Below are 21749 nucleotides of genomic sequence, written 5' to 3'. Positions count from 1 at the left end.
TTGTGTACATCCAGATTCAAAGAAAACATTTCAATCAGATACTCAGGTAATGTATTGGAAAAATAGCGATGCATAATCATACAAATACTTAATCTATTAATATCATAAATATTTAGAGTGTTCAAAGTATAAAATAAAGGCATAGATGGAGCATAAAATTCGGCATTTGAACAGATACGCGGAGCCCGTTTTTGAAGACGGTCCAGTTTGCAGAGTTTGGACGGGTATATGCAGTGGCCCACACAGTGTTGCAATGCTATGAAAGAATAAATGCATTGTACATCATGAACAAAATACGAAGGGGGACAAAATGCCTTGTTGAAGTATACCAATGATCCTGAATACCTTCGAACTGACATGATTAATATGAAAATCCCAGGCAAAATGTTGATCTAATGTCACTCCCAAGTATGTTACTACCGAGCAGTGTTCAATTTCAGTGTCATTTTATACAATGATATGTTGTCATAATTTTCACTCAAGTTTTGCGAATAACGAAATACGACATATTTTGTTTTGAGAACATTCAATAATAACTTATTACAGAGAAGCCAAGTATAAACTAAATTCAAATTTTCATTTATGGAATCAATCAAAACTGAAAAATCAGAATGGGATGCTACTAAAGTAGTGTCATCTGCAAATAATAAGAACTGAAAAAACGGTGCACATTTTACAATATCATTGATATATATCAAAAAGCAGAAGGGGTCCTAATATGGACCCCTGGGGAACACCGCATAATAATGAGTTGCTATTAGAACAGTAAGTATTGTATAAAGTATATTGTTTTCGCCCAGTTAAATAACTATGAAACCACCGGTATGGTATACCACGAACCCCGTATAGTATTGCAATTTGGATAGTAAAACTGAATGGGAAAGGGTGTCGAAGGCCTTCGATAAATCCATAAATATTGCAATTGCATGCTTATTTTTATCGATAAGATTCAATACCCGATCATATAAATCAATTATAGCAAACTCAGTAGAATAATGAGAACGGAAACCATATTGATTAGAACAAAGAATATCATTCTGATTAAGAAAAGTGTAAAGCCTATCAAATGCTATTCTCTCCAATATTTTTGCAAAAACCGGAAGTACTGATATAGGTCTGTAGTTATTACAATCATTATTGTCCCCTTTCTTAAACACAGGGATAACTTTGGCAGTTTTCATACTGGATGGAAATACCCCGGTTTCGAGAGATAAATTACATATATGTACAATTGGTTTAATGATAAGTATGATAACTGATTTTACAATGGAAGCGGGTATGTTATCAAAGCCAGCACTCTTGTTACCATCAATTTTGTGAACAATATCATATATTTCTGATTCAGAAACCGGTTTAAAAGAGAAAGAACGTTCAAAATTACCAGAGAGAAAATCAGAAAAACTCATAGACGTATCTGATGTATCAATCGAACGAGACAAATTTGGACCAACATCCACAAAATGTTCATTAAAAATATTTGCTATTAAAACTTGATCACATATAACATCATTTCCTTGTACTAAAATTTCAGGCAGATTGCTATCAGTTTTTCCCAGAGTCCGGTTAATAAATTTCCACATACGTTTTGAATCAAATTTAGTCTTATGAAACTCATCATAGTAATATTTTCTTTTAGCATGTCGAATAACAGAGTTCAATCTATTACGATATTGCTTATAAAATGATTCATTACTGTTGTTTGGGTTAAGTTTGTACAATTTAAATAATCTGTTTTTCTTCTTGATTGACTTCAATATTGCACGTGTGATCCAGGGCTTTTTAATCCTTTTATCAACAGAACCCCCTTTTCTAAGCGGCATATGTTCATTTAATATAAACAGAAAACGGTCCAAAAATAACTCATAGGCAAGATTGGCGTCGGTCAGCTCAAGGATATCTGACCAGTCAGCTTTCGATAAATCGCCCATCAGTGATGATAATGACAAAGGTGTTATTTTCCGTGATAATACACTATGAAAAAAAAACTGGATAACGGTCGCTCAAATCAGAGAGTAAAATACCAGAAATGAAATGATGGTCAGAAGAATTGGTAAAAATATTGTCTATAAGAGTAGCTGAATTAGAACATACACGGGTCAGTTTACATATCAAGGGGGAATATAAACATATATATATATATATATATATATATATATATATATATATATATACACACATATGTTTCTGTGTGTGTGTTCACATGCATGAATATAATGTAATACACAGACTCCAAACACCGCCCAATCCACCCCACGGTCGATATCCCTTTTTCCTCTCTTCCTCTCTGACGAAAGATTTGCCATCATTTCAGAATCACTATAAAATGCAAATTTCTCGAAGTTCAATTACAGCTGCAATTCTATGGAAGCTAAATTCAAATTATTCCAAATTCAAAGTTATTCAATCATTTAAAGGGATCGTATAGTTTTGGTTGAGACCTAACCTCGGGTTTCTAACATTTTGGGATGAGATTACGAGAAATATCTTATGAAATATGAAAGACCATGTAATTCGAAAAGGAATTCAACGTCTATTTGATGAAAATTGGTTTTGAAATGGCCGAGATACCCAAAACGGAGCAATTCCAAGAAAATGTGGGACCCACATTTTATTACGATCGCTTTGTTTTACTTTATCTTTTGATGTATCAGCAATTCCAAAACTGATTTTCATCAGATGAACTTTGAATTCCACTTAGAGAGCTACGCTCTTCACTACTTTATAAATGGTTTCTTGATATCTCGCAAAAAGTAAAAAGCCCTGTACCATCCCTTTAACCTCCCAAAACACCACATTTTCGACAAATTGTACAGGCATCGACAAAAAAATAAATAGTTACAAACGATTAAGAGATAAAATCTATTACCTGTATAATGAAGATATAACATTACGTTATTCCGTCAACCAATGTTCTTACACCTAATTATCTATACATATCTTGATTATGTTTGTGCGACATGAAAACGATCTCTTTCCCAGCATATATTTTATTTGATCTGCTTATTAGTAGTAATAGTGATAGAAGAAATGACACGACAGAGAAATGCATTTATTAGCAGTTGGTATTTAGTACAGCTTCGAGTGTAAAGATATGTAACACTTTCATCCCTGACGAAGGGGGAGGCCCCCGAAAAGTTGTTAATTTTAATGAATAACATAGGCAATTCATGCAGTTCTCTATCGTGTCATTCCTTCTCCACCCCCCCCCCTCTCTCTCTCTCTCTCTCTCTCTCTCTCTCTATATGTGGGGGGGGGGGGGGAGTTGGAAAAACCATCATTGTAAGGTGCAAATAAAAAGAATTCTCATGTAATGAGTTCAGAGGGAAATCCAGAACATTTTAAGGTTAGACTTTATAAGCACAACAGTACAAAAAAAAGTGATTAAAATCTTCTAAAACTTTAAAAAGTTACGAAATTATAAAGTTTCAGTAAGTTTCCCGAAACGCTTCGTGAACAGTCAATGTAATATACAAAGTAGATAGCTGATGATGTCGGGGTCTCACAGCCTGCCATATACTGTATTTTACTAGTACAACTTTAAAAAGTTATGAAATTATAAAGTTTCAGTAAGTTTCCCGAAACGCTTCGTGAACAGTCAACAGTGGTCAATGTAATATACAAAGTAGATGAGCTGATGATGTCGGGGTCTCACTGCCTGCCATATACTGTATTTTACTTGTACACAAAATCTTGAAATTTTCAGTTTCTTTGTTCAAACACAATTATGCTCCAAACACATTTGACTGATCACTATTTATAAGTTATTAATCAGGGGAAAAACATGTTTTACATTTAAACGTCATTTTTTTTTCGTGCACTATCAGTGAAGAGTTGTGAGAACATGATGATGACATCATCACGTCTCATTTGCATATTCATATAATCAACCATTCGAGTCTGCTTTGTACACATTACGGAACTCCACAATTGCGTAACTTCATTGATATTTTTACTCTTTCTTATTTACTCTTTCTTGTCGGACTAACTTTTATTCTGGTCCGCTATTCCTCATTAACGGAGGATGCGTGATGTCATACACAGCTCTGGGAATGGATCAAGCGAAGGAGAACCAGCCACTGATGCAGGTGGGGCGTTCTGAGGTCGGAAAAAATAATCATCAAAAGAAAACAACGGTTTTGGACCATTCTACATTCTTGCATTCTGGACTGTTGGTTATTGCCTGTAGTTCCGGTTACAGCTCGTTATTCCGAAGGGTCGTTATTCCAATTGTTCGTATTTCGAATTTCATTTTCGGATTAACAAATCTTCGGAATAACGAACCCTCTGAATGACGCCACAAATGTTCGGATTAACGAACCCTTTTCATTTTAGGATTAACGAACCTTTAGGTATAGGGAATTTGTGTGTTTCGGATTAAAGAACCTTCGGAATATCTAACGTTCTGAATAACGAACAGAACCCGTAGTGGTTGCATAATGAGCTGATGAGTCTTGTGAACGTGGCGGAGGATACAGCGAAACATACACCAGCGGAAATGGCAACGAGGACATCTACTCTCTAAAAAAAAAAATCGAGTGAAAATAGTCACTCTTAAAGGAGTGAATACAAAAAAGAGTGAATTTAGAGTGAAATTGGAGTGAATTTCGAGTGAAAATATTCATTTTCACTCGTTTTGGAGTGACCTCAGGGATCACTCCAAAATCTTCGAGTGATCCCTGGTCACTCCAAAATGAGTGAAAATGCACATTTTCACTCAAAATTCACTTTAGTTTCACTCTAAATTCACTCCAGTTTTTGTATTCAGTCCTTTAAGAGAGAATAACTCACTCGAATATTTTTAGAGAGTACAATATTATGTAAAGCATGATCGGCGCGTCGTTCCTGTGACGGAGTTCTTGCAGAGTCCGACAGACAGAGAACTTTTCAGCGAAGCATAAGATATGAGTAATACGTACTCCGGGACTCGAAAAAGGAAACGGTGAGTTGATTTCAGCCTGAAGTCTTGAGTCATTTTCGAGTGCATGTTTCTGAGACGAATTTGGTTTGATGTGATGAGCTTTATTCTTTCAGGGACAAGGAATGATTCGATGTGGATAAACCGTTGACAAATGGACATTGTAAATTGTATAAATATGCAAACACTTTTCACTGTATACAAGAAATTCCTGTAATTATCATCTCCCGTCTGTGGATACCTCAATGCTCAAAAATCCTGTTTTCTATATAGAGGTCCTTTGGTATGGAATGATATACCATATAAACTAAGAACTTTCTTTTCACTAAATCAATTCAAGAAGAGATATTAATCGACGTGTCACCTCAAAATGTGTGTGTAGGTGTGTGTATCAACATATAAATCTGAATGAATCATTTTGTCATTAGAGTCCAAGAGAATTGTTTTCTCTCTGCTCTGTAAGTTGTTGTATGATTTAACATGTGTCAATATGTTTTTATTGTGTAATGTTTTTATTGTGTTTGATTTCAACGTGTTATAGGAGACCTCCGCACGATTTTCAGATTTTTACATTTGAAAAACTATGAAGTAGTGATAATGAGTAGAGAATTTCGGAATTGATAGTAATTGGGATGAGGAATGTTTTCAAAATTTAAAACAAACTGCAATGAACAAGGGTGATGACATGGCAGCCTCACCATAAGAATGCACGAGTTGGGGCTCAAGGATGCAGAACAAAAGAAGAAGGCAAGCGTAGATTTCACTCAGTTGAACGACGTATATAAAAGCAAGCGGTATTGTAATGGAATTACACTGTTACATTTCTGAAATATGTGACGTTCCTATGTCATCAACAGTATGTGTTCAGTGTAATTTGTTTAAGGTTTTTCAGAGTATTGGTTTCTCTGCTCAAGGACGACAATTAATTCCACAAATCTATATGGAGATGTCGAATATTATTCATTCATCTACTTATTCATTTATTTATTTATTTATTTACTTGCTTATTTATCTATTCATTCATCTATCTATTTCAACATATTTTGACAGGATAACAAGATCAGCAGGTGAGTGCTGTTTTACATAAAGGTCCTGTACAATCCAACTATATAAATATAAAATCATGTTACATAAATATAAGCATAAAAACACTGCAAACAAGCAATCAGAGTCGAAAGGAGCAAAACGTCTAGTTATAGTCAGTAGTAACCAGATCAACAAAACAGTTATGATAGAAAAGGGTTTATCAAAACAGCGAATAAAGAATGTACTATACATGATATGAAAGATTATGAAAATCATCTGGAATGTCCCTTTAAATGAAGAACTCAAACTTGAACTTGCATAGCTTTCCTTGGACGTCTAATAACAAACATTTTGAAGCTATTGTGAATCATAGTGTTAGTTGTGATGGTATACTGCATTTTGCTATATATTTACGTTGAATTTACATTGAAGGCCACACCTCGCTATTACGGTCAGTCATGGTAGTACATTTCTGCAGATAATGTGGTGTGGCGGGGTTAAGGGGTCCCATAGGACCCATTTAAAACCCAGTAGCGTTAATTGTCTTTTGAAACTTAGGAGTGTGGGGGCGTCAATGGCAATTTGTGGTAGCTTATTCCAGCCGTTGAACTATAGAAGAAGAATATAGACTTTAAAGCCATATGTAACAACACGCTGTGCTATACGATGATCACGCACTGGGTCTCCTGATACTTGTAAGTGATATACTTTTGAAAAGTGCTAGTCTCTCTCTCTCTCTCTCTCGTCGTTTTAATTTATCTATTTCATTTCATTTCAGTTGTAACTTTGTCCTCCATCATCCGGATGATACGATACAGGACAAGGCTTGAGACATTGTGATGAGATCAGGAAGTCCTTCGAGGGAGAGATTTTTTTTTTTTTTTTCAGAACAACTGAACACTGAAGGACTTTTTACACTTGTGTTTCTTAACCCCGGACTTTCTCTGACCCAGGACTATCGTTAGTCCCGTACCAATTTTTTCAGCTTTTTACACTGGTCAATTAGTCCCGTGCTATCTCTTGTCCGGGGCTAAGGAGAAAACTTACCTTTTTACACTCGTATTTCTTAGCCCCGGACTTTCCAAACCACATGAATATTCATGATTACGCTGTGTACTGTACACGTACACGCACGCACCGGCAGCACTTGATTACCTCGTTTCTGATTGGTCAGTGAGGGTCGGACTTCGTCTCCGTCGCTTAGCCCAGGATTATTTTTTCGTTCTGTTTACACTCACTTGCTTGGCACCGCAATTGCGGTGCTAACCCTGCTATTTTGCAGGGCCAGATAGTACCGGACTATCGGTGGGGCTAGCCCACTTTGGCAAAAACGAGTGTAAACAGAAAGTGGGCTAAGGATAGTCCCGTACCAACGGTGGGGCTAAGGGCCCCACCGTTGGTACGGGACTAAGCAAAAATTTACAAGTGTAAAAAGCCCTTAAAGCTCTTCGAGGGTCGAACACTTAATAAGGGCTTTTTACACTTGTGTTTCTTAACCCCGGACTTTCTCTGACCCAGGACTATCGTTAGTCCCGTACCAATTTTTTCAGCTTTTTACACTCGCCAATTAGTCCCGTACTATCTCTTGTCCGGGGCTAAGGAGAAAACTGACCTTTTTACACTCGTATTTCTTAGCCCCGGACTTTCCAAACCACATGAATATTCATAATTACGCTGTGTACTGTACACGTACACGCACGCACCGGCAGCACTTGATTACCTCGTTTCTGATTGGTCAGTGAGGGTCGGACTTCGTCTCCGTCGCTTAGCCCAGGATTATTTTTTCGTTCTGTTTACACTCACTTGCTTGGCACCGCAATTGCGGTGCTAACCCCTGCTATTTTGCAGGGCCAGATAGTACCGTACTATCGGTGGGGCTAGCCCACTTTGGCAAAAACGAGTGTAAACAGAAAGTGGGCTAAGGATAGTCCCGTACCAACGGTGGGGCTAAGGCCCCCCCCCCCCCCTTAGCCCCACCGTTGGTCCGGGGCTAAGCAAAATTTTACAAGTGTAAAAAGCCCTATAGAGGCATGGAGCTTAGTACACTGAAGTGTATGATGACAAGATACAATAAGAGTACGAATAAGACTGTCCTGGTATTTATATAAACTGAATGGCGACGCCCGACTTGCACACACATAGAATCAGGCGAAATTGCGAATAATAGTTTTTTGTTTGTTTGTTTGTTTGTTTTTTAATGAGTGGCCTAGACATTTTTTTTCGGTGGGAATGAACAAAATCTGGTTGTGTTGGAACAATTCTTTCTTCTTCTTTTTTTCGATGGTTGAATGGTCAGCACTGACCTGTACATTAAAGTGAAATCTTATAAGTTCGGCCTAGATCACCTCACGCACTAGTGGTCACGCTTGCATTCAGTAATATTCGTTGATATTGGCTTGCAATTCAGACCGTGTGACTGAGAATATCTCAATACGTCATCTGGACAACCGGCAATGATGGCTGAAACTGAGCTTCTTCCATCCGCCATCAAGCTCCCCTCCATTCTCGACGACTTGGACAGCTACCACGATGCCTACGACGGTGGAATGTTGCCAGTCTGTGACGGGGACGACATCGAATACTGGGTGACGGACCACTTTCAGCGGGAAGTGGTCGATCGACTGACGCAGAGCTTTTCAGGGGAGCACGAGATGCACGTACTGGGAATTGGGACCGGAAACGGTGAGTGAATTTCAGAAAATGACACGGTCCTCTTTCGTCAGGTTAGAAAATGCTTGTTCATTACGCCATAAAAGTGAAATGATGTTGAAATCCGTGGGGTTTTTTTTATTGTTGTCCTACTCTAAACACCATGAAGACATTGTTGCAGTTTTCTTTTCCAGCAATGCATGGTGGTACATTGTACCGACAATTTAAAGATTTATTACTTCAGAATGGATTGGGAGATTTTTTCTCAAAGTTCTACTGATATTCCTACACATTCACTCAACTCACATTTATATTTGAGTTTCATTTCCCTTTAAGCACTCAATTTACACTATTTTCCCCCAGGATGACAGTAGCGCATGGTGCTGAATTTTGGAGAAGTCAATTCTAACGTAGTAATTCTTAAATGGAGACCAGTTTCGGCTAATTAATTTGAGTTAAACTGATATTCTTGTTTAATGTGTTACAAGAAGAGAAATAGTTCATTATTAAACTCATCTGACTTAAAGTGGTATTGCATGAACTTATTAAACGTTTATTAGAAGTGATAAAAAGCGATTGGTTCTTATGTCGCACCTTCACATAGATTTGTTATACAGTGCACTCCCGTTATAACGAACACAGTTGTAACGAAATTCCGGTTACAACGAAATACAAATTCAGATCACAACATTATTCACTCTATGTTTTTTTTTTCAATGTTTATTTGTTCGGTACGTTATAACGATATTTCGATATAACGAAAGAAAAATGCCGGTCCCGAGGACTTCGTTATAACGGGAGCCCACTGTAACCGTGCAAACTCCCTTTTCGTCCTACCCACATCAGGCTGCAAAGAACTGCCGATGATTGACGCCCTCGGGAAGTGTTTCAAACGCGTCCGGGTCAATGTCGTCGAGCCTGCCGGCATAATTCGCGAATTCCAGCAGCTTGCAGCATCGCTTCGTGAAAATCGAGCTGACGGTAACAGCCTGGCTTTCACATGGCACCAGATCACACTCGAAAGTTACATGAAGAAATCGCTGCGGGCTTCCCAACGACATCGATTTGCGTTCATCACCGCCCTGCAATCATTGTATTACGTACAAGATATCGACTCCACGATGGATTTCTTACTTGACAGCCTCGAAGAGGGCGGTATTCTTCTCATTGAAATAAATCCAGGTATAAGATTTTGTTTTTGTTGTTGTTGTTGTTAAAAATCTACTTAGATTGTTGCAAAATCATGGAATGTACATGAAAATGAATATATTTTACGTGTTAAGAATTTCACTTACCGGAGAATGAAATCCGAATGTATCTGATCGAGCAAATGCAGAAATTAGCCACAAAAAAAAAAAATAAATAAATAAAAATATATATATATATAGAAAGGTTTCAGAACAAGGCAAGTGCCATAATGTGTCTCGCCCATTCGCGTACAATTTCTTGTACGCGAATGGGATATCACGGATACAACAAAAGAGATGTAACAGATACAAAGAGATATAGGCCTAAAAGGGTAAAAAAATGATGGCAAAAAAGAAACGTGCCATAAAAACCTAAAATTGGGCCCTTAAAGTTTGTTGACCCCTGCCTGTGACCTTTGACCTTGTGGTGACCATCCACTCCCCAAGGGACATCTACCATCCAAGTTTGGTCACAAACGGACCTATGGATCAAAAGTTATGACCCATAATAGAAATGCGCCATAAAAACTTAACATTGGGCTCTAAAAGTTAGTTGACCCATGCTTGTGACCACTGACCTTGTGGTGACCATCCACTCCCCAAGGGACATCTACCATCCAAGTTTAGTCACAAATGGAGTTATGGATCAAAAGTTATGACCCATAATAGACGCCCCACAAAAAATTAACATTGGGCTCTAAAAGTTTGTTGAACCATGCCTGTGACCTTTGACCTTGTGGTGACCATCCACTCCCCAAGGTACATCTACCATCCAAGTCTGGTCACAAACGGACCTATGCATCAAACGTTATGACCCATAATAGAAACGTGCCACAAAAACTGAACATTTGGCTCTAAAAGTTTGTTGACCCATGCTTGTGACCAATGACCTTGTGGTGACAATCCATTCCCCAAGGGACATCTACCATTCAAGTTTAGTCACAAATGGACCTATGGATCAAAAGTTATGACCCATAATAGAAACGCGCCACAAAAACTTAACATTGGCCCCTGAAGTTCATTGACCCCTGCCTGTGAGCTTTGACCTTGAGGTGACCTTTATATTATGGTAAAATGTGAAACTTAGTATGACCCCTCTTTCCTCGAAGTTAGATTGCAATTGAAGCCCAGAGTAAAGAGTTATTGAAGTTTTTGTAGCGTTACGGACGGACGACGGACGGACGGACGGACAGACGGCGCAGGCGATCCCTTTAGTCTCCCCTCACCTCCGGTGGGCTCGACAAAAATCGGACAATCCATTCAAAAGTCATGCATGCGTTTAAGAAGTTTCGGTGCTATGTCTGGCTTAGAGGACTACGACATTTCATGACGTAACGCATGAACGATATTACAAAATAACGGCATAATTCAACACCTGACAACTTTGCCAGCAGAATGAAAAATCATTATTGAGTTACGTCTTTCAGAACACAGAGGGAATTATAATTACCGTTAACATGTTGGCATCAGAGGGCAATGTATTATTCTTTTCTTTAAAAAGAATCAAATTTTGTGGAATTCTCCTTGTCATAACTTCTTTAAATCGTTGGACAGAAAAAAAGAAAATATGCATCGTCAAATATCGAGGAACGTAATAACAAGATTCGAAGATAACTATGCGGTACCCTCTCTGTTAAAGGAATATCAACTTTTGAGCACAGTAGGGCTATTGTGTGATTTGCCACCCGCTAATTGATCAAGCATAGCATCGATTGTTGCCAGTATTTTGATAGGCTATGTCAAAAAATGATCTTTTCAAAGACGTTATAACTGTCAAGCCGTTTTCATTATGTCTTTTAACTGTGAAAAGATTAACATAAAGTTCTCTATTGTTTTCCTAACTGCTATTTTGTGTAAATAATTTACATATGATAATCATAATATTATATCAAGTCAGTTTTCAGCGTATGTCCTGTACTTCAGGGATCAACATACAAGCATCGTAGAAAATGTATAATACACTTCTATAACACCATGAAGTTCTATATACTTTTACACAAATACACACATTTCTGTGATTTTTTTCCCCCACAGCGTCAAACCAAACAGAAGAATTTTTGATTGACAAACCATGGACCCAATTCCCAGTGATCGTGACAGAAAGCATACTGAAATACCTGAAAGGGTCCAGCCATGTGGTCAAACGTTTCTCACTGTCGTCATCAACCCTGGACGTAACTTCCGTCTTTGATGTCCACTCGGCAGACGGCTCCAAGTTGCTGGACATCTTGACCGAGGTCTCAGGTTTCCGGAACTCGGCTTCTCCGGACCTCCTCCAAAGCACGCTCGCCTCCCTAAAATCCCTGGCAACCAGAGATGAGATGGGAAGGTACATCCTGGATGATCCCGTGGACGTCCTCGTTGTCATCAAACGTCCAGCTCTGAGTGGAGCTCCGTGAATATTTTTAGAATCCCATACAACAATCATGTGAAGGCATGGTTTAAACATAGATCTCTAGAGGAATGCTATAATAGCGCTTAGCATAGTAGACAAATGCTATCTGATGCATGAATGACTTGTCATCAAACGTCCAGCTCTAGATAAAACTCAGTAGATACGTTTTAACATCGCTTACAACAATCATTAAGGCATGGTTTTAACATAGATCACTGTAGAAGAAAGCTTATGGGGCTCAGCATAGCAGAAAGAGGCTATATGTTATGCATACATGACTTTGAATACCTAAGATGCAACTACAACGTATATTGTTGATAAAGTAAACAACTCCTTCCTTTCATAACATCTTGTTATGACTATTGACAGAAGGCTGGGATATCACTAACCCTGTATAACAAGGCCTTTTATACTTCGATAATTGATCACAAATACGCTATCAACGATTCGCAATATGCTAACCTGGCAAAATATTGATGACAGGATAAGATACCAACATTGAGTTGTGATCTTTAAAAATTTGAGTAGGATGGCACCGTTCTATTTGAATCATCTTATCACACAGAGATATGTCTAATAATGTTTCAGGGATGGTCCCTATCAAAAGATATGAATCAATACTTCAGATGAATAGAACTCAAACAAACCTATACATCAAGATTGAAAAATATATATGTCAATTTTATCACACATTATTGGTCATGTTGCTTTATAATCATGAGAACAATGTTGTCGTTTTGTTGTTGTAATTTTAAGATTTTAAACATAATATATAGTATAGTGTTCATTTATACGTTTATATATATATATATATATATATATATATATATATATACATACTCTGTGTGTGTGTGTGTGTGTGTGTGTGGATGAATGGGAGAGCAGTAGCTACTGCACAAATTATAAATGTTGACTGCTATCGTAGCATAACTGTAATGCCTTTTTTTTCTTACTTTTGGGTCGGTAGTTACTTTCCATCTAAATTCGAATTCTGCAGCTATATAGGTTCGACCGTATGATCGTTTTGACAGATTTCTGTGCAGTATACCAGTGTGTTATTTGTCTAGATACAACGTGTTACACTAACGCGATATGTGAATACATTTAGTAAAAGAAACTTATGGAAATATCAAATGAAACCAAATAAGTGGTTTCCCAGCCAATACCTCAAGGCACGTACATAAAAGCAGAGGACTTTTCCAATATGGCTGTTCGCTGAATGGAAGATCGCTCAGCAATAGCTTTTCCGGTTCAGATAGAAATCAGTACAAATTTGGTCATGAAACTATTGGTAACGCATGTCATGCCAGCTTGTAGCCGAAATTCAATTCTTTCTAAAGATAAATCTGTGTGAACTTTATCTTACCACTTCATTGCATTGCACTGCAGTCAATGAGAAATATGGAGTTTTGATGGTTCCCTAAAGCTATGCTTAAATGTGGAAATGGGAAACGCAGTTACCAAAAACAGACAACGAGAACTCACACACACACACACACTCACTCACACACACACATGAATAATTATACTTATCTATACCATACAATACAAAACACACTCTGAGCTCATACGGTATATATGCCATTCTATTTACGTTCTCATTTGCATCTATACAGTGTGTTTCTATACAAGGATCGACACTAACTTTTCATATTTGAAAAAAGAACGAAATCATCAAATTTCATTTCTGTGGCCAATGAAATAAAAAATTACGTGAAAACACGATCATTTCAGTACGCATTTAAATGAATCAATAAACCAAGAAAATCAAGTGAAAATTGGTAATTACAATGAAGTGCCTCAAATACCACCTACTTTGACCAAGTAAGAAAGAAAAAAAGAATGAATAGTGAAATGATATACGAAACATTCAAGTTATTATAAATCATGATAATCATGCGCAAACTGAAGTATGATAAGGGGCTTCAAATACCACGTAGGATCTACTGTGACGAGGTTCACGAAGTCTGCCTAACTGTATAGAGGTATAGACTTAGACTTAGACTTAATTTTCCATGACACCACATATTCATGACATAATTATGTTTAACCTGATTTGAGTATACCTATTTCTATCATTGAATAGATGAAATTTGGCCATGAGAAAAAATACTTTGGTCGAATTCAAGTATCAGTCTACAAGATGAGTGAAATTATCATTGTCATATGCTATAGCAGATTTAGCAGACACAATTACCATATTCGATCCTCCTTCTGATTCATCCAACACTGACACTTTCTGAAATTAATAATTTCAGAAATTAATGATTTCAGAAACGACTTTTTCACAAAATATACGTAACCTTGAGTGTAACCGGGTATACAGTTTTCCATGTATTTTTGCATTTATATAGTGCATATGAGAATATATAGATATGCAGCTCGATTTCCCCGTTGGGTTGCCAAAATACAGAATGAGCATTCAAATGCGCTATATACAGCACTCAAAAGTATAAAAACATCATTCATTTTCACCGTTCAAAAGAGGACACGTGGATCAAATTAGAACATTCAATTTCCCCATTTTGGGTATTGATGTTCAATTTTTGAGTGCATTCAATTCATAACTGTGTACATGTACACTGTATTACAAACAGTACATGAAAGATAATTATGTATGTATGTATGTTACTGAAAAGATAGATTTCTTTATGAACGTCGTCCTAACTTCTTTAAGATCGCATTTCGCTTTGCTGGATTCTTAGCTATCCCATATGTTGAAAAGGTCTATGACTACACGACATAACAATATAATTGTACACGAGAAGCAGAGAAGTACATGAGAAAGTGATTTAAAAAGCGATATATGTATGTAGAACGCATAATAGACTTATCATGCGCTAAATTGGAAATGCAAATAATGTCATATAGGGCTACGATTTTTTTTAATGCTCTATAAACTTCTTAGCTCGAGGGAATTTCATGAGCAAAATTCGTTTTCGCTATGTATGGATTGATTTATCCCGATTGGATAATTTGGTTGCTTTTATTAAAAGCGAATTCGAATGACCAACTTATTCCTCTGTCATGCAAAGAGGAATGATCAATGATCACTATCATTGATGATCACTACTTTTACACACCATGCACTAAGTACGAAATTGAACGGGAAAACTTATCGTCACACACCCTTTTTTATTTCAATGCGAAAAATTCGTTTTGACACAACTAAAAATAAGTTGGACATTACCTCTACAGACTATTGCGTTCTGTTTAGACGCTTCCTTGGTATTGCTTTTATTTTGTTTTATCCCTTTTTTGCGTGCGTGATGAATAATGATACAATGAGCGTAACGAGTATGATCCCAAAGCATATATGCATGCTCGTATGCATTGTGAAAATTGGACTGTGTAACCGAGTGCTTAATTTCTCTCTTTCGGCGTACACATTGCGTTTGAACATAATAGAGACCAGACAGATTGGGGGAAATGGCTTTTAAGTGAGACAACTAATGTGCGAACTTTTCAACAAGCGATAGCTCTATCATGTGCTCTTGACGTTACAAGTTTTTTTTTCCCAATCGGTGAGGCTATTTACTATTTTAAGGGTTGAAGTCAAGTGCCTTTGCCTCCCTCTGCTCCTTGTCACTGGACTTTTGCTGGTTTAATAAGGTCAGTTCCGCAGCTACTGAGGACGGGTCTATGACCAGGAATGCCCGTGCGATGAAATCAGAAGCATCCTATAGGAAAATAGAGGGTGATAGGTTTCCATGTTATTTTTTTTTAATATATATTAGAGGACACTCATATCATATGGTATATATGTTGAGAGACAGACATGCAGACAGACAGATCTATCTCTGTCTATAAAGTCTATACATTATGTAGAACCCTTTTGCACACGTTTGCGTTTGTGATTGCACCGCCTTATACCACAACCATACTGAAAAAACGGTAGATACAGAAGGTATTTGTAAGATTTGTAAGATTTTATTGACTCTAATTTCCAGACTAACCCTCAGTACCAAAGGAAATTAAATCAAATAAAAAAAGTAATATGGCTTATGGGCTCACCGTTTGGACAGCGACCGAGTCCAAGTTCAAGAAGTAGTCTGCCTGAATTCCTCCTTCAATCACGTGACCAGCGGCTTCACAAAGGTCATTGGTCAAGATCATCAGCTCTTCCTTGGTGAAAGGTCGCTTGTTTCGTAGTAGCCACTCGCGCATGCGCTCTGACCCAGGACTTAGTACACCGTTAGATGATGTGACCAGCGAGGAACAAGTATCGTCCAAATAGTTTTTCCCTTGGATTGCAAGAAGAGCAAGACATCAATGAATTATTATCTTCACCCAAGAATGCTTTGGTTAGTACCGTTATCAGCTCGTCATTCCGACTGTCATCCCCACAACTTAGGGTATCGTCAATTACTGTTGTCACCCTTACAACTTGTAAATGATATAATCAATTATATCGCTGATGTACTTACAACTTATGATCATCAATTATTACTCCGGTACGTCATGCTTGCAATTTATGATAATATCGTCAATTTTATGGTAGTCATCCTTTACAACTGATGATATCGTCAATTGCCGCTGACATCCTTACAACTTATGACATCAGCAATTACTTCTGTCTTACTAGCAACTTATGATATCGTCATTACTGCTGTTGTACTTACAACCTATGTTATCGTCAATTATCTCTGTCGTAGTACTTTTCACCATTTCTCATCTTTACGGGAAATTATTTTCTTTACATATCGTTATTAGATTCCAAACTTCAAACAAGATAGACACACGGTCACAATAAGGATGTAATGTACTGATCAAAAATACTCTCAATAACTTCAAGCTGGAAGGTAAAATTGCGTGCTTGCACTACCTTTCGTGTGATCGCCTCTTGCGTTTCCTATAAACGGTAAGGCTCGTTTCCTAGACCCATATACGCTTGATAGAGTGTACAGGTACGGGTTCAGGGAAGAGTTGACGGGTAAGATGAACACAGAAATCCATGCATACACCTGGTGAAGAAGGAAAAATACGAAACTAGATACACGTGTATTTCCTCAGGTTATCTTTCCTTTTTGTTGATTACTATATAATAATCAACAACAACGATCTTGGAAAAAATACAATAACGAATACTTTTTTTGTTTCAATTCATTATTCGGAAGGTTAGTAATTCCAAAAATGAAAATAAAAATAAGATTCGTTATTCCGAAGGTTCCTTAATCCGCAAAATGAAATAAGGTTTTTGTCAGTTTGGGGGTTCGACATTCCCAAAATGAAATAAAGTTCGTTATTCCAAAGGTTCGTAATTCCGAAAATCTCAATGAGGTTCGTCGTTCCGAAGGTTCGTTAATCCGGAAATGAATAGCGATCGTTAATCCGAAAAATGAAACAAGGTTCGTATTCGGTAGGTTCGCCAATCCGAAAATAAGGTAAGGTTCGTTTTCCGAAGGTTCGCAATTCAGAAAATGAAATAAATTTCATTATTTCAAAGATTTGTTCATCCAAAAATGGATATAGGCCTAGATTCGATATTCTCAAGGTTCAGTGGTCCGAAAATGAAATAACCTTTCGGATTAGCGAACATTCCGAATAACCAACCTTTGGAATCATGCCACATATGTTTAGATCAACGAGCCTTATTTTATTTACAAGTTCACGGATCTCAATCAGGAATAGGGCATTTTGTGTTTCGGAATAATGAAACTGCGGAATAACGAACTTTATTTCATTTTGGGATTAACGAACCTTCGGAACAACGGACATCACTCGACTTCATACCTGTGACGAGATAACAAGTTTGCCTGCAGCAGACATAATGCCCATGATGATAACTGGCATCCAGCATAGTAGATCCGTTCCAACGACCAACGCCATCTTGGACGCCATCTTGATTTCAGCCATAAGTCGTCTCTTTTCATGGCTTCCGCTCTCCGCTTTACCGAGTCTGCGCTTTGAAATTTGGAAGGACACAAAGATTGCGACGTAGCACATCAGTGTGACGAGAAACGCACCGAAAGTGACGCCGATGAAGAGGAGAACAGAGTAGAGCCATCCCGTGTGTCGAGTGGCGGTCAAGGGCAGTGCTAGACACACCCCAGATTGGCCATAGAAGGACCCTTCGACGTACGACGGTATCAGCGCCGGGGGCAGACTAACTGATAGGGCCAGAATCCAGACAGTGAGTTCTACATAATGCGCTCCTCTGAGAGAAAGGTGTATTTTATGGCTAAATGGCGCCACCACATGACAGCATCGATCTATGCTGATCATCATGACAAGACATACAGAGGCCTCGCTCGAGATGACTGACGTGATCCCTGCAAGTTTGCAGAGAAAACTTGACTGCCACTCATTAGCATAGAGGGCATATTTTCCTCTATATTGGAGATCTGCTGCCGCTATGGTAATCATGTAGAGACCCATCAAGAAGTCCGAGATAGCCAGGTTGGTGATAAGGCTGCCCTGGACGCTACTCTTTCTGTCACGTTTCGAATGAACCAGTCTGTATCCAACAACAAACGCGTTACCGATGAAAGCACTAGAACCAAGGACCCAAATGAAGAGGCGCAGAACAGTGTTGGACATCAGATCTTCACAGGACGAAAACTGGTCACGTGGTGCTTTGCAACCTACGTCATCATCGCGCAGTCCGGCTAAGCAGCATAATTTGTACTCATCTGCGTGTCTGCATAAAGAAATATCAAAAGAAATAAAACAGTGATGTGTCTGTCCCTGCAGAGCTAAGGTATCATGGTCCAGAGGGTTTCGTTGCAAAGATAACAACCGATATTTCCCCTGTTGGTGGTATAACTTAATGCTTCATCAGTAATTCTTTGTACGTGTCGCATAGAAAGAAAGCTATGCGAACGAACAACATACATTGATTATCTTACGAAGTTACGACATCATACCAGTAATACTCGAGAGAGCTGAGATGTCTTTTATAATGTTTATGCTCGACGTGACTCTGATCAAGTGTGATATTACCAGAAAAAAAGGATCGTTTAAATACTGTGAACATGCATGCATACATGTTATTGCAGCATTTCCACTTCGGTAGCTGTCAACTGTTTAATGTAGGCCCCATTCTATTTCTCCCATATTGTAATATTACAGTTGCCAATACCCTGTAAACAGATCTTATGTTTATTTTCACATCAAGGCGTTTGTACATTCAGCTAAAGTTGCATCCAATTTGCGCTTTGCAATTTTTGCACTGCATCATTGTATTTTTTGTATGACATTCTCTTGAAAAATATGAAAATAAATTGAAATTGAATGGAATATAAAGATGCAGTTACACAAACATATATTTTCTAAACTCAACAATACAACCTTTACTACTGACATGGCACATCAGAAATGCTAGAACTAATACAACTGTATGACTTTATGATAAACAAATCAACGTAACGATATTGTATTGTACAGGTCATATCTTTATATTCGCTCCATAAAAGAGCGCATGATTATCATGGAGCGTGTATACTTACATTGTTGTGAGGTGTAAACCCTCAAACAAATCATTGTTTAAGGTCGCAGAAATGGGAACTGAGGCACCACGGATATCTCTGTACGTGGATACAAAGACATATTAGGTTCATTTTTACTACATTCCATGAAATTGGTGCTATCCTCTGTTTTGTCGAAGCAGATTTTATTTCAACAAATTTACCTTTTTGTTTTCACTTAAGTTTTACAATTCATATAACTTTCTGTGCAATTGAGGCATGTTTGTGATCATACAAAGTAATGAGATAACGCCGTATAAAAATACAGCGTCTTGGTGAAGGAATATTTTGCATTACTCGTTAATTTTTTTTTTTAAGTTTTACCCCTAATTTTTTGACCAACTCAGCGGAGTGATAGTATAGTAATAGTAGGTAATAACATATAAGTACACATGTCACTCAAAGACCTTTCTCAATGAATTGTATATCATATGCCTATAGAAATAAACAATATAAGATTATTTTCTCCAAAAAGATTTTAAGAAACAATTAACTCATAAAATTAAAAGTATGAAGGGATACAACCGCTGAATGGGAGCACACATTATACTTACAATTCCTCAATACTTGACAAAGCGGCAAATGTCCCTCTGTCGACTGCTTGGAGAGGATTTCCGGATAGATTTCTGAGAAAATTTTAGATTTAAGTGAGAACTTTAAGTTTGAAAAGCTTTATATTGCTAACTTCACTCGTAATAAGTGTGTGCTAGTGAACATTACTTTGCCTTCGTGAAATCCATCACAATATGAAATAATACTTGCTTTTCTCATGACAGACACAACCAATTGAATATCCTAATGTCCTCATTCAAGAAATCCCCGCTATTTAGCAAAAAATATAAAATAGAATAATACCTACTGTACTTTTTTGTTTCATCGTTAAGTTTCAGATTAAACAATTAACCGTTCTGGCCCTTTTGTGTCTTGACGTTTACTTACAGATAGACATGCTAGAGTACAGAAATTATTTCTCATTACCCATTATTCTCCGTGATTGGACGGGAACTGCATGTCACATGGCGTGATCTGTTATGCACTGTATGTAGTGAACATCTACACTTACAATTTTAGCAATCGCTGTAAGCCGTGGAAAACTCCAAACTGCAGTGACCGTAATCTATTGGCAGCTAGGTTTCTAAAATAAAAAACAAAACAAAACATACAAAAGGAATCATGATGTCCAAACTTGATTAAAAAGCAACTCATTTACGGGTTTTCCTTTTTTAATGGTACCATTTCCTTCACATGTTGCATACAAGTAAAAATGAGACACAAAATAAGTTTAATGTAATTGTAATAATGGTACTTCAATGTATTGTCATTTTGCCTATTTCAGTCGGGTCCACCTAACCGTTACTTCCTATCGTAGCTGAAAGGCATATGAAGAATGTAATGAGTGTACTGATATCGGTGTTTACAGTTGTAATAAATGATCACTTCAGTCATTTCCAAGAATTGCTGAATTTAATGAATCGGCATTAGTATACTGACAACAGGAGCACAATTCTATATAGCACTATACCAAAAAAAGAGCAAAAACACACATGAGTACTAAACATAAAGAGAGGGAGAGGAGAGAAACATATATGTTTCCGGCCTTGCGAAAAAGTATTGGTGTATGATTTTAGTAATGATCTACAAGCTGAGTAATAGATGTCGACATATCAAAAGGAAAACGGTAACTATTACTAGACGTATAATATGATTACACAGCTGGTGGGCTTTCCATCTGCACGTTTACATGCAGTAAACTCGCAGGGCTCTAATTGCCCGGGACCACTAAAAAATATTGTCTTATGGTGGATGGTGGCCTGCTTGCACAACTAAGATTCAAAATGGATATATATATATATATATATATATATATATATATACATATTATATATAGCTACCAAACGTCATTGAGTCATCACATATAACATGAGTAGCCTACATCATTTTACTCACAGATGTAAGATATTCCTTGTTTCACCAAAAGACCCAGGATTTATCCAGTGAACACCAGTATTCTGCAAATCTCTGGAAAAAGTGAAAGTTGGCGTAATGTGGGAACATTCAATAAGAAAAGATAAAATAGTATGTTTTTTTTTTTACTTTTTAGAGCATGCTAA

The 21749-nt window shown here is 37.5% G+C and overlaps 2 protein-coding genes across 2 annotated transcripts; one reads left to right on the top strand and one right to left on the bottom strand.

Moving 5' to 3' along the window:
- The first annotated feature begins 8397 nt into the window (after positions 1-8397).
- Positions 8398-12176, top strand: LOC139721874 (histamine N-methyltransferase-like). Its single transcript, XM_071633199.1, has 3 exons — positions 8398-8623; positions 9437-9772; positions 11812-12176. Exons 1-3 carry the CDS (start codon positions 8398-8400, stop codon positions 12174-12176), a joined length of 927 nt encoding a protein of 308 aa, XP_071489300.1.
- A 3538-nt stretch (positions 12177-15714) lies between these two features.
- Positions 15715-18778, bottom strand: LOC139721863 (G-protein coupled receptor GRL101-like). The gene is made up of 4 exons (XM_071633189.1): positions 17906-18778; positions 16998-17136; positions 16187-16416; positions 15715-15852 (listed from the first exon to the last, which is right to left on the bottom strand). Exons 1-4 carry the CDS (start codon positions 18710-18712, stop codon positions 15715-15717), a joined length of 1314 nt encoding a protein of 437 aa, XP_071489290.1. The 5' UTR covers positions 18713-18778.
- Positions 18779-21749: the final 2971 nt, after the last annotated feature.

The sequence above is a fragment of the Diadema antillarum genome, unplaced genomic scaffold (assembly GCF_040938485.1).
Source record: "Diadema antillarum isolate AM-2024a unplaced genomic scaffold, OU_Dant_1.0 scf00000014, whole genome shotgun sequence".
In the NCBI taxonomy this organism is placed as follows: domain Eukaryota; kingdom Metazoa; phylum Echinodermata; class Echinoidea; order Diadematoida; family Diadematidae; genus Diadema; species Diadema antillarum.
This window is presented reverse-complemented; position numbering and strand designations above follow the sequence as displayed.

Coding starts and splice junctions, on each gene's coding strand:
- LOC139721863 (XM_071633189.1), bottom strand. CDS start 18,712: ATGTCCAACACTGTTCTGCGCCTCTTCATTTGGGTCCTTGGTTCTAGT. Junction 16,417..16,997: donor AAGAGGCGATCACACGAAAG/GTAGTGCAAGCA, acceptor TTGCAATCCAAG/GGAAAAACTATTTGGACGAT. Junction 15,853..16,186: donor ACTCGGTCGCTGTCCAAACG/GTGAGCCCATAA, acceptor ATTTTCCTATAG/GATGCTTCTGATTTCATCGC.
- LOC139721874 (XM_071633199.1), top strand. CDS start 8,398: ATGGCTGAAACTGAGCTTCTTCCATCCGCCATCAAGCTCCCCTCCATT. Junction 8,624..9,436: donor GGGAATTGGGACCGGAAACG/GTGAGTGAATTT, acceptor TACCCACATCAG/GCTGCAAAGAACTGCCGATG. Junction 9,773..11,811: donor TCTCATTGAAATAAATCCAG/GTATAAGATTTT, acceptor TTTCCCCCACAG/CGTCAAACCAAACAGAAGAA.